General features: G+C 31.8%; 1 protein-coding gene across 1 annotated transcript; it reads left to right on the forward strand.

Moving 5' to 3' along the window:
- Positions 1 to 5,804: 5,804 nt before the first annotated feature.
- On the forward strand, positions 5,805 to 7,805 carry LOC125874365 (membrane steroid-binding protein 2-like). Its single transcript, XM_049555245.1, has 2 exons — positions 5,805 to 6,226; positions 7,155 to 7,805. Exons 1-2 carry the CDS (start codon positions 5,916 to 5,918, stop codon positions 7,564 to 7,566), a joined length of 723 nt encoding a protein of 240 aa, XP_049411202.1. The 5' UTR covers positions 5,805 to 5,915; the 3' UTR covers positions 7,567 to 7,805.
- The last annotated feature ends 15,579 nt before the right edge of the window (positions 7,806 to 23,384 follow it).

Raw genomic sequence — 23,384 nt, forward strand, 5'->3', positions numbered from 1 at the left:
ATTATATATATATATATATATATATATATATATATATATATATATATATATATATAGAGAGAGAGAGAGAGAGAGAGAGAGATAGTATTAATTAAGTGAAATTATCAGTCTTAATGATACCAATACAATATATGATACTTATTTAGTATCAGATAAGGAAATTAGTTGGAGGATATAGTATAATTATTTAGTGGGGTGCGAATGTAAAAGAGTCTATGCTTGTAATTATTTTGCTTTAACAGGGTATTTGCTTAGTTCTCCCCAAAAATATATTTAGGATAAGTGGGTTGACTGACCTCACCCACAACCCACATAGGAATAAGTTGTTTTGAGTTGGTCCAGTCTATCCCAAAATGACATATATATATATATATACAACTGATAGTTATCATTAGCAATAAATAGTCCAACATTAATTATCATTTAATAGACAAATAAAAAATAAGCACAAAATGGCCCAAATTAATAAATGACATTTTAATAATTTTTTTTTATTTTCCTCGTATAACCAATATCAATAAATAACAAAAATAACGAAAACATAAAAAATTATATACAATACGTAACCGCCTAAAAACATAAATTATGTATTTTCATATATTTTTTTGTTCGTTACTTGATTAAAAAAATTCAATTGTATACTTGATGATTGTATATAGGTAGAAGAATGGTGTATTCATTCACTTAGTATTAGTATACATATATAGCTATGTTATCCCCTCCAGTGTATACTTATTAAAAAATCAAACACTTTATGTATTCATTCACTTATCCTATGTATACACTGCATTGAAGATTTTGTTTTAATCATGAACATCATGTATGCATTGCATTCATATATACATATATGTGTATTCATTCTCTCAAAATTTGTATACATTCCAAATTCTTTCTTCAGTAAATGAGAATTGCACGTGGAATATAAAAATGCTCAATAGCAAACACACAAGTCGAATCGGATAATGAGAAGAACTTACATGGCTTTAAATTTTAGAGTTATGGATGGAGAATCCACAAAAATTAGAATTAGAATCCCCATTTTTATGAATAATCCTAGGATAACTTTCTTAAACATGACAATTGATACCCACAATTAATTACTATTACGTAAATTTTTACCTAAATTAGATATAACTTCAATTTCAAAAATTAAAACCCCAAAAAAAATTGAACGACAATACAAGAGGGGATCAAACATAGGCTAACAATTAGAGAAATTGACAGGTAGACATCAACAAACCATCAAGAATTTAAAAGCGAAAGAGAAAAAAATACACTATGAATGAATATTTTTATAGAATTTAATATGTAAAACTAATAAACAAGAAAGTAAATCATCTTTTATTCAAAGTAATGAAGAAGAAGAATTGAATAAATATTTACATAATCAATAAAAAAAACATCATTCAAAAGAATCGTGTGTGTATGGGAAAGAAGAGAAAAAAAAGGCAGAAAAAAACCACTTTCCAATAAAAAAGGACATCATGCTGCCACCTCCTAAAATTATTTAATTTAATTAAAAAAAACTTCCCAACACGTGGGCTACTAATTGCAAAATTTAATTTTTAAAAACCTTTTTTTGTCAAGAAAATAAAAGATGGCTATATGTTGCCAATTAGTAAAATGGGATGTCATGTTGTGCCATTTTTTCCATCAAATTCCAAGGTTCATATATGCTATGCCTAGATGGGCTTGGATGAGTCACTTGGTGTGAAGGATAACACCAAATAATTTTGGGATTAAATTATAGTGTCAATTTGTTATTTGGTTGGCAAGTTGAATAATTTATTTCCAAATTAATAATTAGTACCGAGATAAATTATTCCTCTCCTTGGGTAGTAAATCGAAATAACTTATCCGAAATATAATAGGTAAAATGACAAATATATCTCTTTAAACCCCTTTTATACATCATCTATAACATTCACGTATATGAAATATTTATAAAATAATAATATGTGAAATTTATATATAGGTTAGTGTCGAATATATAAGATAATATTGATATTTCTTTCATCTACGATATGATACGTTTTTTCATCGTTTTAAACATATATAATAGATTTGTTTTGCATCTTTTTAAGTGCAAACTATTTATATGTATATAGTAGAACAAAAAATTCACTATAGTGAAGTAAATGGAATAATAGGTAATATTTTAAAATAACAATATATTGTATTATATTGAAAATATTTTGTATGTTTTAATTTCCTCTATCTTTTGTAGGAGTACTAATTTTCTATACAAATTCTAATTTCGTAAAAAAGAATATGAATTTTTTTATTTTGTCTTTATTATTACATTTGTTTATTATAATTTTTAAACACTAATTAAATATTTATAAGAATTATGAAAAATGAAACATACAAAAGTTATGAATAATATTAAGTTTTGAATTATAAATAATTCAAATGTACAATTTATTAGACATTAAATGCATTATTAATTATGCATTGAGTTTATTTGTAAAATAAATAAATGAAAATAAGGGGCGAAAATACAAAAAATGAACAAAAAGATATAATAATCAGTGACTGTATAAATATTATATACATTTCAAACAAACAAAACATAGCGACAAAAATAGATTGTTACATACACAAAAAATGGCATCATGAAATTAATATTTTATTTTTCAATTAATTTCTACAAGTATAATAAAAATGGAACTCCTAATCATCATAATTTTTTTTTCTTGAAATGAGATAATTATATTAATTGTGCTTCATAAAAAAAAAGATTACTAAAGGACCAAATGATGATCATTGACAATACATGTAGCTAGATTATTTATACAAATCAAAGTTTTATTTATTTATTTTTTAGCAAAAGTAGCTAAGTAACTAATACAAGTCAAAGTAAAAAATGTTTTAGCAAAAATAACCTCTAATTATGCCGCCTCCCATCTATCATCTTCCTTTGCAAGTAGATCTGCTATCATATTTTGCTTCATATGTCAAATTCTTCATCATATGCTATCAATTGAATAAATAAAATATCATATACCAGTTAAAAAATAATTATATTAAAAGAATGAAGAAATTTAAACTATATGTAATATATATGTATATTATATTTTCAATAGTACTAACAACACTAAATAATAATTATCTCTTGAAATCTAACAAATATTTTATTATATTTCAAAAACTGACTATTAGAAAGAACAATTGCATATTGACAACACATTATTCATTATTACTATGGTATTTTTTTTTTTATCATACTTGCTTAGTAAATGATAATACATACATAAATAAAATATTAAGAAAGCATGTTCAAGTAAATAAAAATAAATGAAATATATCTTACCTTCATCTACTTTTTGCTACATGTTAGTTAATTCACAAAAAATATGATGAAGAAGAGAAATGATAATGTTGAATGTGAATCTTTATGAAACTAAATATGAATTTATGCAGGCAAAATAGAGGAAATGAAAAAATAAAGACTTGAGAATGAAATGAAATATTTCTTACCTTCATGTATTTTTTTGTTACTTGATAGTTCATTCACAAACCAATATGATGAAGAACATAAATGATAATCTTGAATGTGAATCTTCATGAAATTAAATATGAATTTATAGGCAAAATAAAGGAATACCATAAGACATTATAAACTTACAAAATTAAGTTTGGAGGTTATGAACATAAAAATTATGGGAGTTATGAATATTATTAAAAGTAAAAATTAAAGAAGTGTAAGTCATGCGTAATAAATCATTGTGAATAGTTTAAATAATAAAGAGAAAAATACTTAAAATATAAAATAATATTTTCATTTTATGGTTAAAAGTGAGGCAAACAAATTAAAAAAAAAGAATGTGAAGAGTTTTTGTTGTAAATGTTGATCCATTAATAAAAGGAAAAATGACTGAAATACACGTCTTATGTTTCCCTTATTTCCAATATCCCTTTCTATTTCTAAAAACCTCTAAAATTCCTTATTTTTTAAATGTATTCAAGCTTCATATTAGTGTATCCGAGCCAATTTTAATGTATCTGAGCTACATATTATGTATTCGATTTATTTTATAATGTATCTGAGCTAGTTTTTAATGTATTTGAGCTACATATTATGTATCCGAGCTAGTTTTTAATATATCCAAGCTGCATATTATGTATCCGCTTTATGTTATAATGTATCCAAAATACTCTTTAATGTATCTGAGCTACATATTATGTATCTGGTTTGTGTTACTTTTTAAGGGATTAATGTAATTATAAACTAAAGAGGCATATATTGTAATTTCATATTAAAACTATGTGATTCCTAAAATTTATCCTTAATAAAATGTTTATTTGTAATAAATTAAGTAATTTACTTTTACAATACAATAATTAATTTAACTAAGAATAAAGGCCAAAAAAAGAGAAAATAGATAAATGCAAATGGAGGCTATAGAGATGTGTCACATCACCTTATTTATGTTTCTCATTTACTATCTATAGATATAGATTTTCAATACCAGGTATAATAACATTCACAATCTTCAATACTCCTTATTTTTATGATAATTCTTCATATTTTTTTAATTAAAAATTTATACTATATAAATATAATTTTTATTTATAAATTTATTTGACTTATTCTTATGTTTGTTTATATTTTAATTTCTCATAAGTTTTCTTTTACTTTAATAAACTTAAGATGAAAGTTCTATGTTTAAGTTGAATAAGAAGAAAGTTTTTTAAAAAAATACATACGGTACTACCATCATGGGAATGGACACACAAAAATATTTAAGCTAAATAAGATGAAATTTTTATTTTTAAGAATAAAATAATAATTAAAGCTTGCGAAGAAAATATAAAAACTAAATAAAGTGAGGGTATTTTTGTAAATAAATAATTTATTTTTAAAATTTATGCAATGTGTTTTATTTTGAACACAACAAATCAAACATTCAATAAGAAAATAAGAAATAATCTCAACATTACTTATCTCATCATAACTAATCATGATATAACTTATCCTGTCATACCTAATCTCATCATAGCTTGTATTCAAACCAAACAATACCTAAGTGTTAACTACTTCAATCTCCCCGTTTTATGTAGAATGCTTGATTAAGCACAAAATATAAGAATTTTTATTTTTTAAAATTTATGATATTAAACATTTCATAAATATTCATCTTATTAAGCTATCATCTGGCCCCAAATTTGTAAATATTCTTGGCAAATTATTTTTGAATGAAATTTCATCAAGTGTTTGGCCATAATTTTTTTGAGAAATATTTGAACATTCTAAAAAAATATATGATTTATATCCATAAGTTCTAAAAATTATTTAAAATACCTTTAAGTTTGTATTGTCATTTTATAATGAACATGTTCTGTTAAAAAATAACATTATAATATAATTGATAACAATCAACAAAAACAAAATAACAATACAGACAAGAACAATTATACAGTAATCACATACTTAAACTTGTCATTGATTCAAGATGAATTATAGCCCATTAAAAATAAATTGTTCTTTTTTGTCACGTTCTATATAGATAGCAGAGAGAAATAGTTATTAATTATTAATGGAGTAATTGAGTAGATAAATATTAGTTGCAATCAATAAATGATGGTTACTTTTTTATAAAATAAATTTTTAAAAATTATCAAATATTCTACTTTGCCAAGTAGTGGCAAGTTGTATAGCCAAACACTATTTTCAAAGTTTTTTTTAAATATATTTGTAGTCAAACGGGTCCAAAGAAAAAAAATTAAATTATTTATTAATACAAAAAAAATGTAATTTATTTATTTTTAGAAAAAATGGTGTGTTAGTCCAGTTGCCACTAGATAAACAAACCCTATCGCCCGTTTCATCATTCAACACTCACACCGCTTCGTATGTGTCGCCCATTTTCCATATATTTTCCCAGTCAAAATCCCTTCTGAGTCGGAGAAGCATGGCCCTACAACAATGGGATGCCTGGAAAGAATCAATCATAGAATCCACGGGTCTATCTCCTGCAACTATTTTCACTATTGTTGCTTTAGCTGTTGCTTTCTACTATGCTATCTCGGGGTTTTTCCCCTCATCTGATCATGGTCACCACCAAAGGTCTAGAGACTTCGAGGAACAGACACAGGCTTTGCCTCCTCCTGTTCAACTTGGAGAAGTCACTGAAGAGGAGTTGAAGGAATATGATGGGTCTGATCCCAAAAAACCTTTGTTGATGGCTATTAAGGGTCAGATCTATGATGTTTCTCAGAGCAGGTATTCTTCTTAATCTGTAAGTAGTGTAAGCTATTTTGCCTGTTTTTTTTTTGTTTGATGCTTTTGGATTTTGACTTGGATTTTTGGAGTGATTTGCTTTTGGGGGGTGGGTTTCACTTTCATGATTATGAATTTAGGTGATGGAAATTTGGTATTTTACACGCTATTGCTTAATATTCTGGATTTGGCCTGTGTAATCTGGGCTGATGTGTCCTGTGTAGGCCTGACAATCCATATCCATTCTGTTTTCTTACTTTTGGTGCCTGACTCGATGGGGAAGTTTTTGGATGAGATGTTTGATGTTCTCGAATGTCCATTAAGTGTGCAACTCTGCTGGTTAGGTGACGATTCTAGTCGAAGGACGAAAGTGGTCCAAAGGGCTTATAGATGTCTTAGGTTCAATTCCTCAAGATAGCAAAGGTGACCTGTGTGTAATTCTTAGACAAGTGGTTCAAGTTCTCCATGTTTAATTCAAACAGCTTCGCTATCATCAGTTCATCACGTTTAGATAGTAATCAACTAGTCTTCTTAACTAATGTATTCATTCTTATTTTGTTGTGGTTTTGAGGAGACGGAAAACATATTCAGTTTGTTGTTTATCTAGTTTTATTTACGTCCAGTAAAGTCCAGTTGGAGTGGATAAATTGCTTAAGTTGAATTTATAACTTTTGTATTCGGAAGTGTTAAACTTATGCTTGTCCTTGTTTCAGCTGACAAATCGTCAAATAAAGATGAATTCTGTGTTCTGTTAGTCTCATGTACATTAAATTCATCCACAACTTTATAGCCTGATAGATCAAATATCTTGATACGAGTCTGAATAAGTTCCTTACTCAAATGTAAACCTAACATATCATAATCAACCATTAAGCTTTATGAAATGCCGAGGACTTGTCATCTTGGTGTTTAAATGTGTGTGTTCCTGCAGAATGTTCTATGGACCTGGGGGACCTTATGCATTGTTTGCTGGAAAGGATGCTAGTAGAGCTCTTGCCAAGCTGTCCTTTGAGGAAAAAGATCTCACAGGGGATATTTCTGGCCTTGGTGCATTTGAGCTTGATGCCTTGCAAGATTGGGAGTACAAATTCATGAGCAAATACGTCAAAGTTGGGACTGTGAAGCAGGCAGTGCCAGTAAATGATAGGGAAGCTAATGACGGATCTGTTGAAGCAACTGATGGTGAAGCTAAGCCAGCTGAGGGTGATGCTTCAGGGAGTCCCAAGCTATTGGAAGATGATGGTCCATCTAAAGGTTCTGAGGCTCGTGCTGATGCCCCTTCAGAGACTGTGGCTGCTGAATCTGCGGTCAAATCTGAGGCTGATGTCGACAAGAAAGACTAATTGGGACAATTTAGTTCAAGTGACAAGTTGAGAAGTGAGAACCACAGGGAACTGCTTTGTGGAGATCTGAAATACATAGCATCTTGTCTCAAGATATAGTCTAAATTTCTATACTGTTATATGAAATAATGAACAAAGCACATTTCACTTCCTGTGTCTTAATAGTCTATAGAGGTGTTCTTTACTGAGGTAATGCATGCTTGATTTGGCTGGAAAGAAGCCCCTTTATCTTGTCTAAACCAATGCATCTAATGTTGCAGTTCAGTCGCAGTCTCCATATTACGTCTAATTCTTACGCCTACACTTGATGTTTCTGGAGAATTTCATGGCTTAGCACTAAAAGAGAAGTCTACAAGTTTGGTATAGCCGTATAGACATAAGACAGCTGGCATAATAATATATTAATGACCAAATAAAATAATTTCACGAAATATTAAACACGTTAAATATCTTTGTTAGTCTCATCACCAAACAATATTTAGTCAGCAGGCCAAAAAAGGTTTTAAGCACTCTATTGATGAACTGATCTTTACAAGTAATGCAACCAATTTGATGGAACTGAAATAAATAAACACACCAAACGTCAAATCTGAGCAGTCTGGCCAGGCCATCTTTTCGCTTTCGTCGCACCAAAGGAGTCCAGAGCCTACCGAGCACGTTTTTCTAAAGCCAATAAAATCAGAAGTGCCAGAAGTTTGTATGTGGCGAATACTGTAGGTTGAACTTTGAAGACCTCAAGAAAATTTGGGTAGTAAATTCTAGGGGGTGTAAAAGGTCGAAAGCAAGTCTTTTGATACCGATCGTATTATCATATCTATTTATGTGCCCGTCTGAATTAACTTATTTTTAAATGATTTTGACTTTTAAACATTTTTCTAGTTATGAAAATGTTTGACTTTTAAATCTAAATACCTTCAAAACTAATAAAGTGCTTAAAAGTAAAAAATATCTAAAAATAAGTTAATCAATACGGCTACTAACTAATTTAGAATACATGTCCTTTTAATGGTGAAGTTTTAAAGCAACCATACCAATTCGTCAAGGAAAGGAACCCTTTAAACGGGTTAGTATTTTTATATATGGAAGATATTTGCTTTGAATTCGAAGTCAAAAGGGCTACTTTTTTTCCCTCTAAAATATAAAAAGGTCACTTGTTTTGGTAATTAACCTAAATGGACAAATCACCCAATTCTAAGTGAAATATCTTTAGATTTAACTGACAGTTGCGACCGTCTATTTTCTATATATCTCGCTCACAATGGAGCGGCAATACCCATTATCCCTACTCTTTTCCAAATTACAAAAGTTCCTTAAAATTTAAGCATTTCGAATACATCACTCAACGTTGGGATATATCGCGTCCCGATTTCGAATACATCACTCAATGTCCTGATACATCGCATTCCAATTTCCAATACATCACTCAAAGTACAATACATCACTCAATGTGAGACTTCACGTACAATACATCGTACGGAAGTCATATCACTAAAAAGTTCATGGGCTTATACATACAAATTTTATAGGATATAGTAAAATAAATTGTGTATTTAGGTAAGTTTCTTATTCTTTTTACCTTATATTTAATTTTTAATTTTTAAAAATGTATATATCATTGTTTATTTCATTCACAGTAATAAATAGAGTAGCCAGCCTAAATGATCACACTTTCAAGAAGGAATCCCAACGTCCTTCTTTCAGTTTTCGACTCAAATTTGTTAGGATCCTTATCCTCCAAGGAATTTCCAAAATTTGAACTCGTCTCTTACAAAAATTTCCGACCGTTGTTTTTCCCCCAAAATCCACCCATTTTCTCCCTACAAATCCCCTTTTTTGAACACATAAATTCTTCATCATCTAAAACAGAGTGAGGGTTTTCAGATAGCTAATAGAGCATCTCAAATTTAAGGATTTTTTATAGGAAAAACGATTTCTTCTTCTGCTGCATCAGGCTTCTTTCTTCGTCGGAGTCCAGCGACCGTTTCAGTGGTGGGATCTTCGTTGCTGTCTTGAAAAAGGTAACCCTTTTCTCCTTTCTTGCTTCATTTTTTTTTTCCAATTAATTCTCTGTTTCTGGTTTAAGTTTGGCAAATAGTTGTTGTTTATTGTTAGTAGTGAGTTTAAGAAATATTACTGTCTCTACTGTTTAATGTGGTATGAATTAGGATCATCTTTTGAATTTTCTTTCCAGATGCTTAATGTCTTTGTTGTTTATTTTCCCATTATTATAATCAGTGTTTTGATTTGCAGTCTTAGTTCACTGTTTGTCTAAGTATATCATGAATCTGCTATGTATTTTGGTTTACTCGTTTGTCGATCTTCATTGCATAGGCTGATCTGTCTTTCTTTGAGTCCCTCGTTTAAGCAAATAATGGATTGAATCTTTTGTTTATCGATGGTTGGCTTCAGAATCCTTTACAGATAAACTATGTTCTTGCTACTATGATTTTTGCTTCAAACATGTTGCTCCTTCGCTTCCATTTCTTTAAGTTTTAGTGTTAGTATAGATTTATTTTTAGTGCATATGATTGCTTTGTGTTTGTATAGATTGACAAACATTTGAACACCTCCCTTTTCTTAATTTCTGTAGGTTCCCCCCCCACAAAATCCACCCATTTTCTTCCTGCAAACCCCCCTTCCTTCACGGATTTGACCATCAAAAAACACAAAAAATCTTAATCATCTAAAACAGAGGGGTTTTTTCATATAGCTAATAGAAGTGTGTTCTTCTTCGGCTGTATCAAGCTTCTTTGTTCGTGGGAGTCCAGCCACCATTTCAGCGGTGGAAACTTCGTCTCGTCCCAATTGCTGGCCCGAAAAAGGTAACCATTTTCTCCTTTTATGCTTCATTTTTTCCCAGTTAATTCTCTGTTTAGTTAAATAGCGGTACATCTGTTTCTGGTTTAAGTTTGGCAAATAGCTGTTATTTATTTTTAATAGCAGTTTAAGAAATATTACTATCTCTATATGTTGCTTAATGCAGTATGAATTAGAATCATCTTTTGAATTTTCTTTCCAGATGCTTGATGTCTTGTTGTTTCTTTGCTTTGATTTCCAGTCTTAGTTCACTGTTTGTCTAAGTATCTCATGAATCTGCTATGTATTTTGGTTTACTCGTTTGTGGATCTTCATCGCATAGGCTGATCTGTCTTACTTCGATTTAATCACTCTTTGAGTCCCTCGTTTAAGCATATAATGGATTGAGTCTTTTGTTTATCAATGAAATCTTTGGCTTGAGAATCCTTTATAGATAGAAGTATGTTTTGCTACTAGGATTCTTGCTTCAAACATATTGCTCCTTTGCTGCTATTTCTTTAAGATTTAGTGTTAGTATAGATTAATGTTGAGTGCATAGTAGAGATTCAAGCTCCACAAAAGCTCTCTGTTGGTAATTGATTGCTGTGTGTTTGAATTATTCTTGTTATTTTCACCTCTATCTCATACCACTGTTGCATTCATCTTATCTATTAATCCAACTTACTCTATTATTCTCTTGTTTCACTTTTACTTGTCCACTTTGAACTTGATGGAAGCCCAACACCACGTCTTAAAATATGTGATTTCAGTTATGCTAAGGTTTCTTGCATTCTAATTGCTACTTGCTAGACCTTTTTCGGATATTGATTAATTTTAGTCATCTTTGTTTGCTCATCTCAGTCTATGTCTTCATTCTCTATCTTTTCAAATAATTTTTTCAAGAAATACCTTATCTTTGTTCTTCTCAAAGCAATTTTAAGGTATTTATTGATTGTTATTTTCTGTTGGCATCAATTTCCCTTTTCCATTTATCTTTTCTTCATTCTGGATTTGTACCAATTCCTATCTGGGCATGTATTCTTGTAATAATCGAAGAGGCTATGATGCCAACATTTCCTCTATCTGTGATAGTAGTTTTTTTTTCTCAAATAGCTATCTAGTCCACTATTTTTCTCAGAGGTGCAACTGATTGTTTCCCTTAACCATGCAGATCCAGGAAAGAAAAATACTTATCTTGAAAGAGCAAGGAAGTGACCACCAAGTTGATGAAACTTTTGAGTAACCTAAGTTGCCCAAACTTAGATAATTTTATCCATTACAAGCATGCCTTTCTCAGTAAGGTTATGATTCGTCCAGATTGCAATTTGGATTTCTGGAAAGAACGCTTTATCAGTGGCCTACCTCCTCTCTTTGCAGATAAAGTTAGGACTAAAATCCAAGATCGCAATAATGGTAATATTTCGTATGACAATCTTACCCATGGTGATTTGGTAAGCACCATCAATGTTGTAGCCCTCGAGCTCTGCACAAATATTAAGCTCAAACATCAGCTCAAGAAAGAGCAATCTTCTTCTAGAAAGGATTTTGGTTTTATCACTCCACCAGATAAAATCAAGAAAGACAAAAAGGAAAAATCCCATAGAAAGAAATCACGAAGAAGAGAAGATTCTACCAGGCCTAAGAAAAAGAAGTCTAGGTCCAAGAGACCTAATGATGCTAAAATAGATGTATGTTGGACTTGTGGATACCATCAAAAGGATCTTAAGAAATGCGGAATTAAAAGAGAAAGAACTTACAAGAAAACTGACGTTTATTGCATAGTTTCAAACATAAGAACAAGAGAAACAGATTACAAATAGAGAGAGGTTTTCAGAATAATGGAAAATTTTCTGATGCCTCTTAAGGTAAAACTAATGATCCTTTTATAGGAGAAATGGAAGATTGCCTTTATATCTTAGGCATACAAATGGATGGCTAAGATGTTGCCGACAATAAAAGGGGTCCTACTAAAAGATAGTGGAAACATCATGCTTTACTTCTTTTGTTGGAAATGGTTGAATGAGAATCTCTTTTGGTAAAGTAGAGATAATGGAAATGCTTTTTCCAAAAGTGTTTTGTCCTATAGCTTCTCATTGGATGCTAATTTAGAATAGTGAAATGTCACTATATGAAAAAATAATTCTGGCTTTGCCTCTATTTTTCCACAAAGGGTCTTTTTCCTATTCATAATCAGGTTCCATGTAAGCCAAGGCTAAACCTTTGGGATTATACATATCACCATTATCTTCACTACTGTTTTCTGTAGAAGCAGCGTCTTCAATCATCTTTAGGATTTGATCTTTATCATAATCATCTAAGTTATCCATTGCTTCTTTCAATTTCTGTTTGAGAGTTGCTTTGGACAATTTTTTGGAAGAAGATCTCGATTTTTCTTGAGCCTAAACATTTGGATGTTTGGGAACTCAACCTTTGACTTGGATTTGCTTGCACAAATGTTGAATACGTTCTACATTAATCTTGGAGAAATTTCAAGTAATATAGGATATTCGCCTTTGAATAAAATATTTGCATAATTTAATATGCTCTGGTAATGTAGTGATTCCTTCTTTGGTTTGAAATTCTTCAAACCTGTTGAGAAATTGTTGAGGAAGAATTTTCTCAATTCCTCCAAATAAATTTCACCATTCATAGAACCATCTAGGAATGATAGTTTTAGTAATACTTAGACTATTACTTAACGAATCAAGTGTGTCTTGGCCTCAAATAAAGGAAGTTCATCCAGGCTGCCTTATAATCATACCAATTATAAGTCTGAGGTTTATGAACCATTGTCAGCGCAATATGAATATTTAGATGATCTGCAAATCATTCAAAAGGATCCAAAATTTTATTGATAGTAAATCTTGAATATTGAATATAATTAGTAGCATCTCTAGAATGCTCAATTTCTATAGAATTCGTGTCTATAAGAATAGCTTCATAGAACCTTCTGTTTTTAATGGATTTTCAGTATCCACATAATTGAAAATTCGTGTAACAAGGTTTAATTAAAGTGCCTATGTCAATATTTTCATATTTTTTGTTGAGAGCCATTAAAGGCAATGCCTGTGAGACAATGAATTCAAAAGATTTTTCTTTTGGGATAGTTTTAGTAGGGACAGTTTTGGTTAACTCAGGATTAATCGCTTGGGCAAAGATTTCATGTGTCTTCATAGCATAACTTGCTTTGGTTTGGACAGAGCTAGAAGATGCTTCCAGAGCTGGAGGTTTTGTTGGCCTGAGATTGATCAACTTTGGTTGGGGTGGACAAAGAAACTTTGGAAGCTTTGGTTGAGTAGGATAAGGTAGCCTTGAAAAATCGACTAATGCTGTGAACTTATTTTGAAAAGTTAGTTCAGGCCTTAATGAAGGTTCAACTTTTGCTGGGGTGAGTGGAGGAGTAACAAATGGTCTATCCATTTTTGCTTTTGGAAGATTGGTCTAAATGGCCTCATGTTTTCTCTGCAAGAATTCACGAGTTAGAAAATCAGGTAGAGGATTATTTTCTCCTTTAATAAACTCAATTTCAAAATCAAAACTTAGATAGTAGAGCTTGCCATCTAGCAAAGATTTGTTTGGAAACAAGATTTTTAACATCTTTTTGTAAAATCTCTTTAGTAGATTTACAATCTACTCTTAGCAGAAATTCTTTATTAATAAGATCATCTTGAAATTTTGCGATACATAGCACGATAGATAAAACTCCTTTTTTAACAGTAGAATAATTTTTTTGTGCGAAATTTCAAATTTCGAATGTAAAACGAACTAATTGCTTTGTAGATTCAAGATCTACTTTTTGTTTAAGAATTCCTCCATAACCTGCATCAGACGTGTCAGTCTCAACCATAAAGGCATCTGGATTAGAGATTCCTAGACATGAAATGGTTTGTACAAGAGCTTTGACTTGGATGACGGCTTGGGTTTGTTCAGTACTCCAAGGAAATGGATTTTTCCTAAGTTTCTTATACACCGGTTCACAAGTTTGTTTGACTTTTGGAATAAAATCAGTTACATAATTTAGACTTCTTAAAAACCTTTGAAGTTGGGTTTTGTTAGGAATTTCATTTGGGAATTTGGAAGAGAACTCTATGGCTCTGCAAATAGGTTTATTAAGTGCCCTGATAAAGGTCATGCCCTAAGAACCTGATGGTGGTTTGAAATAGCACCATTTTCTTGGCACTGACAACTAAACCATTATTCTTAATAATTTTGAAGAAAGTGTTGAGATGTTTGAAATGAGAATCAATGTTCTATGAAAAAATTAACACATCATCAATATAAACAATTGACATATAAGAGTAATCATTAAATATGAAATTCATGATATTCTGGAATTCAGAAAGAGCATTCTTGAGCCCGAAAGACATTACATTCCATTCATATTGTCCGAATGGGACATTGAAAGTAGTTTTATATTTGTCTTTTTCTGAAATCTGAATTTGCCAAAATCCTGATTTCATATCAAACATGTTATAAATATTAGCTTTAAAAGTCCTTTTCAAAAGGTCTCGTTTGTTAGGTATGGGATACCTAATCCATTTTAAAACGGAGTTTAAAGGTTTGTAATTGATTACTAGCCTTGGTGTTCCTTTTTCTTTCTCTGCATTTTTGTTAACGTAGAAAGCAAAACAACTCCAAAAGGATTTAGAAATCCTAATAACTTTTTTTTTAAAAGAGTGTCAATCTCTTTCTTACAAAATTCCATCATTTCGTGATTCATCTGAATCGGCCTTGCCACTAGGTAATAGTCTGTTCATTAAATCTCTCAATGTATGGTAGGTCCACAATATGTTTTTTGCGTTCCCAAAAAGCATTAGGAAAATCAAAACATATTTCTTCTTCAAATTTTTTTCTGAAGATTAGCTATTTTAGTAACTATCTCCGGGGTTTTCAAAATCTGTTCGATTTTCTTAACACGAATTTCATCCTTTAAAAAGGTGATATGTTGTGAAAGGTTATTAATTCTGAAAACAGTGTTTTCTCTTACAAAATTACTTTCTTCTTGTGAAAGAGTTTTAACAAAAGGAAAATGTAAATATTTTCCAAGAATAGTAGTAGTAATACCATCAAGGTCAGTAAAATAAGGTTTTATCTGGGTGATAAAATGTATTCCAAGAATGATATCTTCATTGATATCTTCAGTAATAACAAAATCTTTTGTTAGACAAATGCTATTATTGCAAATATAAGCTTTAGAAAGCTTATAATTTATTTTTAAAGATTCTCCTGTAACGGAGTAAAGTTTTGAAGTACTCTTTTGCAAATAGTTGGTTGAAATAATACCTTTTACAATGCAGTTCCTATCTGCACCGCTGTCAGGCAGAACAATTTTGTTAATAACAAAGTGTTTATTAACGACTATTTTTACAGGTATATGATGACTCTGAGGTCTAATAGAAGAAATTACCGTTACTCCTAGTGTTGACCTGTATTGGTAACAAAAGGTTAAATTAGGTGATTATTATTGATATTGGAGAGATCAATACCAACATTATCATCAATATCTTCTTGGGAAGAACTCTGGTTAGACTCAAGGTCATGAAAAGTAGTTCTTTTAGAAACTTGATTGGTGAGAATGTCAGTTTCAATAATACAAAGTCGAAGCTCGTCGTACAAGTATAAGGGGTGAGACTATGCTTATGGAAGCCAACCATGAACATAGTTCCATCTTTGTTCCTCGAACTCTACAATGAAAAGATATACTCTCCAGTAATGATTGGTGTTTTGAAAACATAACTCAACCCTTTGCTTCACACTCTAAACGATCTCAGATCGAAAGAGTAATTCAATTTCCAGATGGGTCTATAGAACTCAAATTCTTAGACAATCCGGCAAGAAGATCTTCTTCGAATCGAAGGTCGTCCTGGTCCCTTTCTACTTTGTGTCCCTCAAGACCCGTTCCCAGGCCACATTCTTCTTCAAAAACCTCGAAGGAAGCAGAAACAGATGATGAGGAGATCATTTCTGTTTCTGACAACAGTAAAGGTAAAGTCACAGGAGTAGACTTTTCAGGTAACATACCCAAAGTATTTTACCAAGATATTCCAGATAGCCCTACTGCTAGTGAAATTGAGCCTCCCAAGGAAAAGTAGTTTTGGTTGATTGGAATGCTTAAGGTAAATAAAACCTTTGAACCTGACCCCAACATCTTGCAGGAACAATGGACTCATCCTGACAATCAAATAAAGAGAAAATGGTATGTTTCTTCTTATACTCTTAAGCAAAGAGAATCATTTAGAGATTTATGGATGAAAGACATGAGAAGAATTAGTTGTGAAATAGAATTCTTCAAATGGTTTGAAATGATTGGTAGAATTGAAAATTGTGCTGAGTCAATACAAGTTATCATTAACAAATGGTACACTACTTCTAACAAAGTTGTTGAATCTATCACCCCTCCTCTAGAAGGAATTAACATCCCTATTGCAGGTACAGTAATCAAAGCTTCTCCCTTCAAAGAGAAAAGTGATATGACGGGTGGATTACTCACATCTGCAGACATTGACTGAGTAGTTGAACAGAACAATTACTCCAACCAAATCCTTCATATTATCTNTAATCAAAGCTTCTCCCTTCAAAGAGAAAAGTGATATGACGGGTGGATTACTCACATCTGCACACATTGACTGAGTAGTTGAACAGAACAATTACTCCAACCAAATCCTTCAAATTATCTCTAGACAAATAGAAGATACTAAGCCTAGTCTTTGTGGAAGACCAACTCCGGCTTCTACTTCTTCTAGCCATAATATTGAAACCTATCAAGGATTCAAGATCCCTGAATTTTCCAAAGAAAAATTCCCTAAACTTTCTGATACTTTAGAAGAAACAGGAAATATCATTGAGAAGATCAATGCACAACTCAACAACTTTAACATCTCCATAAAAGATGATAAAACACCAAAAACTGTTTCTACCCTTCATAAAGAACTAGTTTCAGCCTTCCAGGAGAAATCTAACCTCCTAAAAAAACTTGCTAATAACCGTTTTCATAACATGAAAAACTACCATAACAAACCTTATTTCCCAGATTTGCAGTATAAGGAAAATGCCTTCTTATCTACCTCCTCTCACGAAGGAGCATCACTGAATGAAATATTGATGGCTTAGCTGAGCATCAAGTTTATAATAAACTCCATGAAATGGGTGTTGCTATAACTACATATAAAATGCGAGGATCAGCAGACAGAGATGCTGCTAACATGATTATTGCAGGTTTCACAGGAATGTTGAAACACTGGTGGGATAATTACTGCACTGACGAGATCAAGCAACTTATTATTAATGCCACTGCAACAGAAACAGTTGTAAAATTGGAAGGAAACACACAATCCACCTCTAATGTTACGAGGGAAGATGCTTGTGCCACTCTCCTTTACCATATAGCTAAACACTTTATTGGAGAACTAAAACTATTCCAAGACAAGAGTCTCCAAATTTTGAGTAACCTAAGTTGCCCAAACTTAGATAATTTTATCCATTACAAGCATGCCTTTCTCAGTAAGGTTATGATTCGTCCAGATTGCAATTTGGATTTCTGGAAAGAACGCTTTATCAGTGGCCTACCTCCTCTCTTTGCAGATAAAGTTAGGACTAAAATCCAAGATTGTAATAATGGTAATATTCTGTATGGCAATCTTACTTATGGTGATTTGGTAAGCACCATCAATGTTGTAGCCCTCGAGCTCTGCACAAATATTAAGCTCAAACATCAGCTCAAGAAAGAGCAATCTTCTTCTAGAAAGGAACTTGAAAGTTTCTGCAAGGATTTTGGTTTTATCACTCTACCAGATAAAATCAAGAAAGACAAAAAGGAAAGATCCCGTAGAAAGAAATCACGAAGAAGAGAAGATTCTATCAGGCCTAAGAAAAAGAAGTCTAGGTCCAAGAGACCTAATGATGCTAAAATAAATGTATGTTGGACTTGTGGCAAAACTGGTCATAAAGCCAATGAATGTCGTTCCAAAACCAAGAAGAAGAAAATTAATCTTCTTAATATCGATGAAGAAACCAAAGGTAAGCTTCTTGCTATTCTTGACGAACCCTTTTCTGAATCTTCAGGTACATCTGATGAATATAGTGATGACGAAGACATTGATCTCGATTATAATTCAGATGTTAGCCAATCAGGGAAAGATTGCACCTGCACTGAAGCTTTCTGTACTTGTGATAGTACGCTTCATATTCGAGTACTTTCTGACCATTCGAAAGAAGCTCTCTTTGATGTCATTCAACACATTAATGATAATGAGGCTAGGAATCGTTTTCTCCTAGAACTCAAAAATCTTCTTCTCATTACGGACAAACCTAAAAACCCGTCCGATAATTGAACCTTTCAGCATGAAACAAATCATGAATCGCTCAAATAGCCATTCTGAACCTTCTATTTCAGATCTCCGCCATGAGGTCTCCAGTCTCAAAGAAGAGATTAGAAATATCAAATTTCGACTTTCTATTATTGAAACTGACATTCTTACCAATCAAGTTCCTAAAAGAACTACTTTTCATGACCTTGCGTTTAACCAGAGTTCTTCCCAAGAAGACATTGATGATAACGTTGGTATTGACCTCTCCAATATCAATAATGATCACCTAGTTGAACCTTTTGTTACCAATACAGGTAATGACACTTTTAATTCTGCAGCACCAAGAGTAACAATAATTTCTTCTAATAGACCTCAGAATCATCATATACCTGTAAAAATAGTCGTTAGTTAACACTTTGTTATTAACAAAATTGCTTTGCTTGACAGCGGTGCAGATATGAACTGCATTGTAAAAGGTATTATTCCAACCAAGTATTTGCAAAAGAGTACTTCAAAACTTTACTCCGCTACAGGAGAATCTTTAAAAATAAATTATAAGCTTTCTAAAGCTTATATTTGCAATAATAGCATTTGTCTAACAAAAGATTTTGTTATTACTGAAGATATCAATGAAGATATCATTCTTGGAATACATTTTATCACCCAGATAAAACCTTATTTGACTGACCTTGATGGTATTACTACTACTATTCTTGGAAAATATTTACATTTTCCTTTTGTTAAAACTCTTTCACAAGAAGAAAGTAATTTTGTAAGAGAAAACACTGTTTTCAGAATTAATAACCTTTCACAATATATCACCTTTTTAAAGGATGAAATTCGTGTTAAGAAAATCGAACAGATTTTGAAAACCCCGGAGATAGTTACTAAAATAGCTAATCTTCAGAAAAATTTTTGAAGAAGAAATATGTTTTGATTTTCCTAATGCTTTTTGGGAACGCAAAAAACATATTGTGGACCTACCATACATTGAGAGATTTAATGAACAGACTATTACCACTAAGGCAAGGACGATTCAGATGAATCACGAAATGATGGAATTTTGTAAGAAAGAGATTGACACTCTTTTAAAAAAAAATTATTAGGATTTCTAAATCCTTTTGGAGTTGTTTTGCTTTCTACGTTAACAAAAACGCAGAGAAAGAAAGAGGAACACCAAGACTAGTAATCAATTACAAACCTTTAAACTCCGTTTTAAAATGGATCAGGTTTCCCATACCTAACAAACGAGACCTTTTGAAAAGGACTTTTAAAGCTAATATTTACAGCAAGTTTGATATGAATTAAGGGTTTTGACAAATTCAGATTTCAGAAAAAGACAAATATAAAACTGTTTTCAATGTCTAATTCGGACAATATGAATGAAATGTCTTTCGGGGTGAAGAATGCTCTTTCTGAATTTCAGAATATCATGAATTTCATATTTAATGATTACTCTTATATGTCAATTGTTTATATTGATTTTGTGTTAATCTTTTTAGAGAACATTGATTCTCATTTCAAACATCTCAACACTTTCTTCAAATCTATTAAGAATAATGGTTTAGTTGTCAATGCCAAGAAAATGGTGCTATTTCAAACCACCATCAGGTTCTTAGGGCATGACCTTTATCAGGGCACTTATAAACCTATTTGCAGAGCCATAGAGTTCTCTTCCAAATTCCCAAATGAAATTCATGACAAAACCCAACTTCAAAGGTTTTTAGGAAGTCTAAATTGTGTAACTGATTTTATTACAAAAGTCAGACAAACTTGTGAACCGTTGTATAAGAGACTTAGGAAAAATCCATTTCCTTGGAGTACTGAACAAACCCAAGCCGTCATCTAAGTCAAAGCTCTTGTACAAACCATTTCATGTCTAGGAATCTCTAATCCAGATGCCTTTATGATTGTTGAGACTGACGCGTCTGATGCAGGTTATGGAGGAATTCTTAAACAAAAAGTAGATCTTGAATCTATCGAAGAATTAGTTCGTTTTACATTTGGAATCTGAAATTTCGCACAAAAAAATTATTCTACTGTTAAAAAAGAAGTTTTATCTATCGTGCTATGTATCACGAAATTTCAAGATGATCTTATTAATAAAGAATTTCTACTAAGAGTAGATTGTAAAGATGCTAAAGAGATTTTACAAAAAGATGTTAAAAATCTTGTTTACAAACAAATATTTGCTAGATGGCAAACTCTACTATCTAGTTTTGATTTTGAAATTGAGTTTATTAAAGGAGAAAATAATCCTCTACCTGATTTTCTAACTCGTGAATTCTTGCAGGGAAAACATAAGGCCATTTAGACCAATCACTCATTCTAAAGGAGATAATAATCTTCCAAAAGCAAAAATGGCTAGATCATTTGTTCCTCCTCTACTCACCCCAACAAAAGTTGAACTTTCATTAAGGCATGAACTAACTTTTCAAAATAAGTTCACAGCATTAGCCGATTTTTCAAGACTACCTTATCCTACTCTTCCAAAGCTTCTTTGTCCACCTCAACCAAAGTTGATCAATCTCAGGCCAACAAAACCTCCAACTCAGGAAGCATCTTCTAGCTCTGTCCAAACCAAAGCAAGTTATGCTATGAAGACACCTGAAACGTTTGCCCAAGCGGTTAATCCTGAGTAAGCCAAAATTATTCCTACTAAAACTATCCCAAAAGAAGAATCTTTTGAATTCATTGTCTCACAGGCATTGCCTTTAATGGCTCTCTATAAAAATATGAAAATATTGACATAAGCACTTTAATTAAACCTTGTTACACGGATTTCAATTATGTGGCTACTGAAAATCCATTAAAAACCAAAAGGTTCTATTAAGCTATTCTTATAGACACGGATTCTATAGAAATTGAGCATTCTAGAGATGTTAATAATTATATTCAATATAATTGGTATGATTATAAGGCAGCCTGGATGAACTTTCTTTATTTGAGTCCAAGACACACTTGGTTCGTGAAGTAATAGTCCAAGTATTACTAAGACTACCATTCCTAGATGGTTCTATGAATGGTGGAATTTATTTGGAGGAATTGAGAAAATTCTTCCTCAACAATTTCTCAACAGGTTTGAAGAATTCCAAACCAAGGAAGAAATTACTACATTACCAGAGCATATTAAATTATGCAAATATTATATTCAAAGGCGAATATCCTATATTATTACTTGGAATTTCTCCAAGATTAATGTAGAACGTATTCAACATTTTTGCAAGCAAATCCAAGTCAAAGGTTGGGTTTCCAAACAACCAAATGCTAAGGCTCAAGAGAAGGCGAGATCTTCTTCCAAAAAATTGTCCAAAGTAACTCTAAAACAGAAATTGAAAGAATCAATGGATAACTTAGATGATTATGATGAAGATCAAATCATGAAGATGATTGAAGACGCTGCTTCTACAGAAAGCAGTAGTGAAGATAATGGTGATATGTGTAATCCCAAAGGTTTAGCCTTGGCTTACATAGAACCTGATTATGAATAGGATAAAGACCCCTGTGGAAAAATAGAGGCAAAATCGAAATTATTTTTCCATATTGTGGCATTTCAATATTCTAAATTAGCATCCAATGAGAAGTTATAGGACAAAACACTTTTGGAAAAAGCATTTCCATTATCTCTACTTTACCAAAAGAGATTTTCATTCAACCATTTCCGACAAAAGAAGTAAATCATGATGTTTCCACTATCTTTTAGTAGGACCCCTTTTATTGTCGGCAACATCTTAGCTGTCCATTTGTATGCCTAAAATATAAAGGCAATCTCCCATTTCTCCTATAAAAGGATCATAACTTTACCTTGAGAGGCATCAAAAAATTTCCCATTATTCTGAAAACCTCTCTCTCTCTTTGTAATCTGTTTCCCTTGTTCTTATGTTTGAAATTATGCAATAAACGTCAGTTTTCTTCTAAGTTCTTTCTCTTTTAATTTCACATTTCTTAAGATCCTTTTGATGGTATCCACAAGTCCAACATACATCTATTTTAGCATCATTAGGTCTCTTTGGACTTAGACTTTTTTTTCTTAGGTCTGGTAGAATCTTCTCTTCTTCGTGATTTCTTTCTATGAGATTTTTCCTTTTTGTCTTTCTTGATTTTATCTGATGGAGTGATAAAATCGAAATCCCTGCAGAAACTTCCAAGTTCCTCTTTAGAAGAAGATTGCTCTTTCTTGAGCTGATGTTTGAGCTTAATATCTGTGCAGAGCTCGAGGGCTACAACATTGATGGTGCTTACCAAATCACCATAGGTAAGATTGCCATACGAAATATTACCATTATTGCGATCTTGGATTTTAGTCCTAACTTTATCTGCAAAGAGAAGATGTATTATATTCAAAGGCTTTTCCTTGGGAGGCTCCAATTCACTAGCAGTAGGGCTATCTGGAAGATCTTGGTAAAATACTTTGGGTATGTTACCTGAAAAGTCTACTCCTGTGACTTTACGTTTACTGTTGTCAGCAACAGAGATGATCTCCTCATCATTTGCTTCTACTTCCTCCGGGTTTTTTGAAGAAGAAGGTGGCCTGGGAACGGGTCTTGAGGGACACAAAGTAGAAGGGGACCAGGACGACCTTTGATTCGAAGAAGATCTTCTTGCTGAATTGTTTAAGAATTTGAGTTCTATAGACCCATCTGTAAATTGAATTACTCTTTCGATATGAGATCGTTCAGAGTGTGAAACAAAGGATTGAGTTATGTTTTCAAAACG

The sequence above is a fragment of the Solanum stenotomum genome, chromosome 8 (genome assembly GCF_019186545.1).
Source record: "Solanum stenotomum isolate F172 chromosome 8, ASM1918654v1, whole genome shotgun sequence".
Classification (NCBI taxonomy): domain Eukaryota; kingdom Viridiplantae; phylum Streptophyta; class Magnoliopsida; order Solanales; family Solanaceae; genus Solanum; species Solanum stenotomum.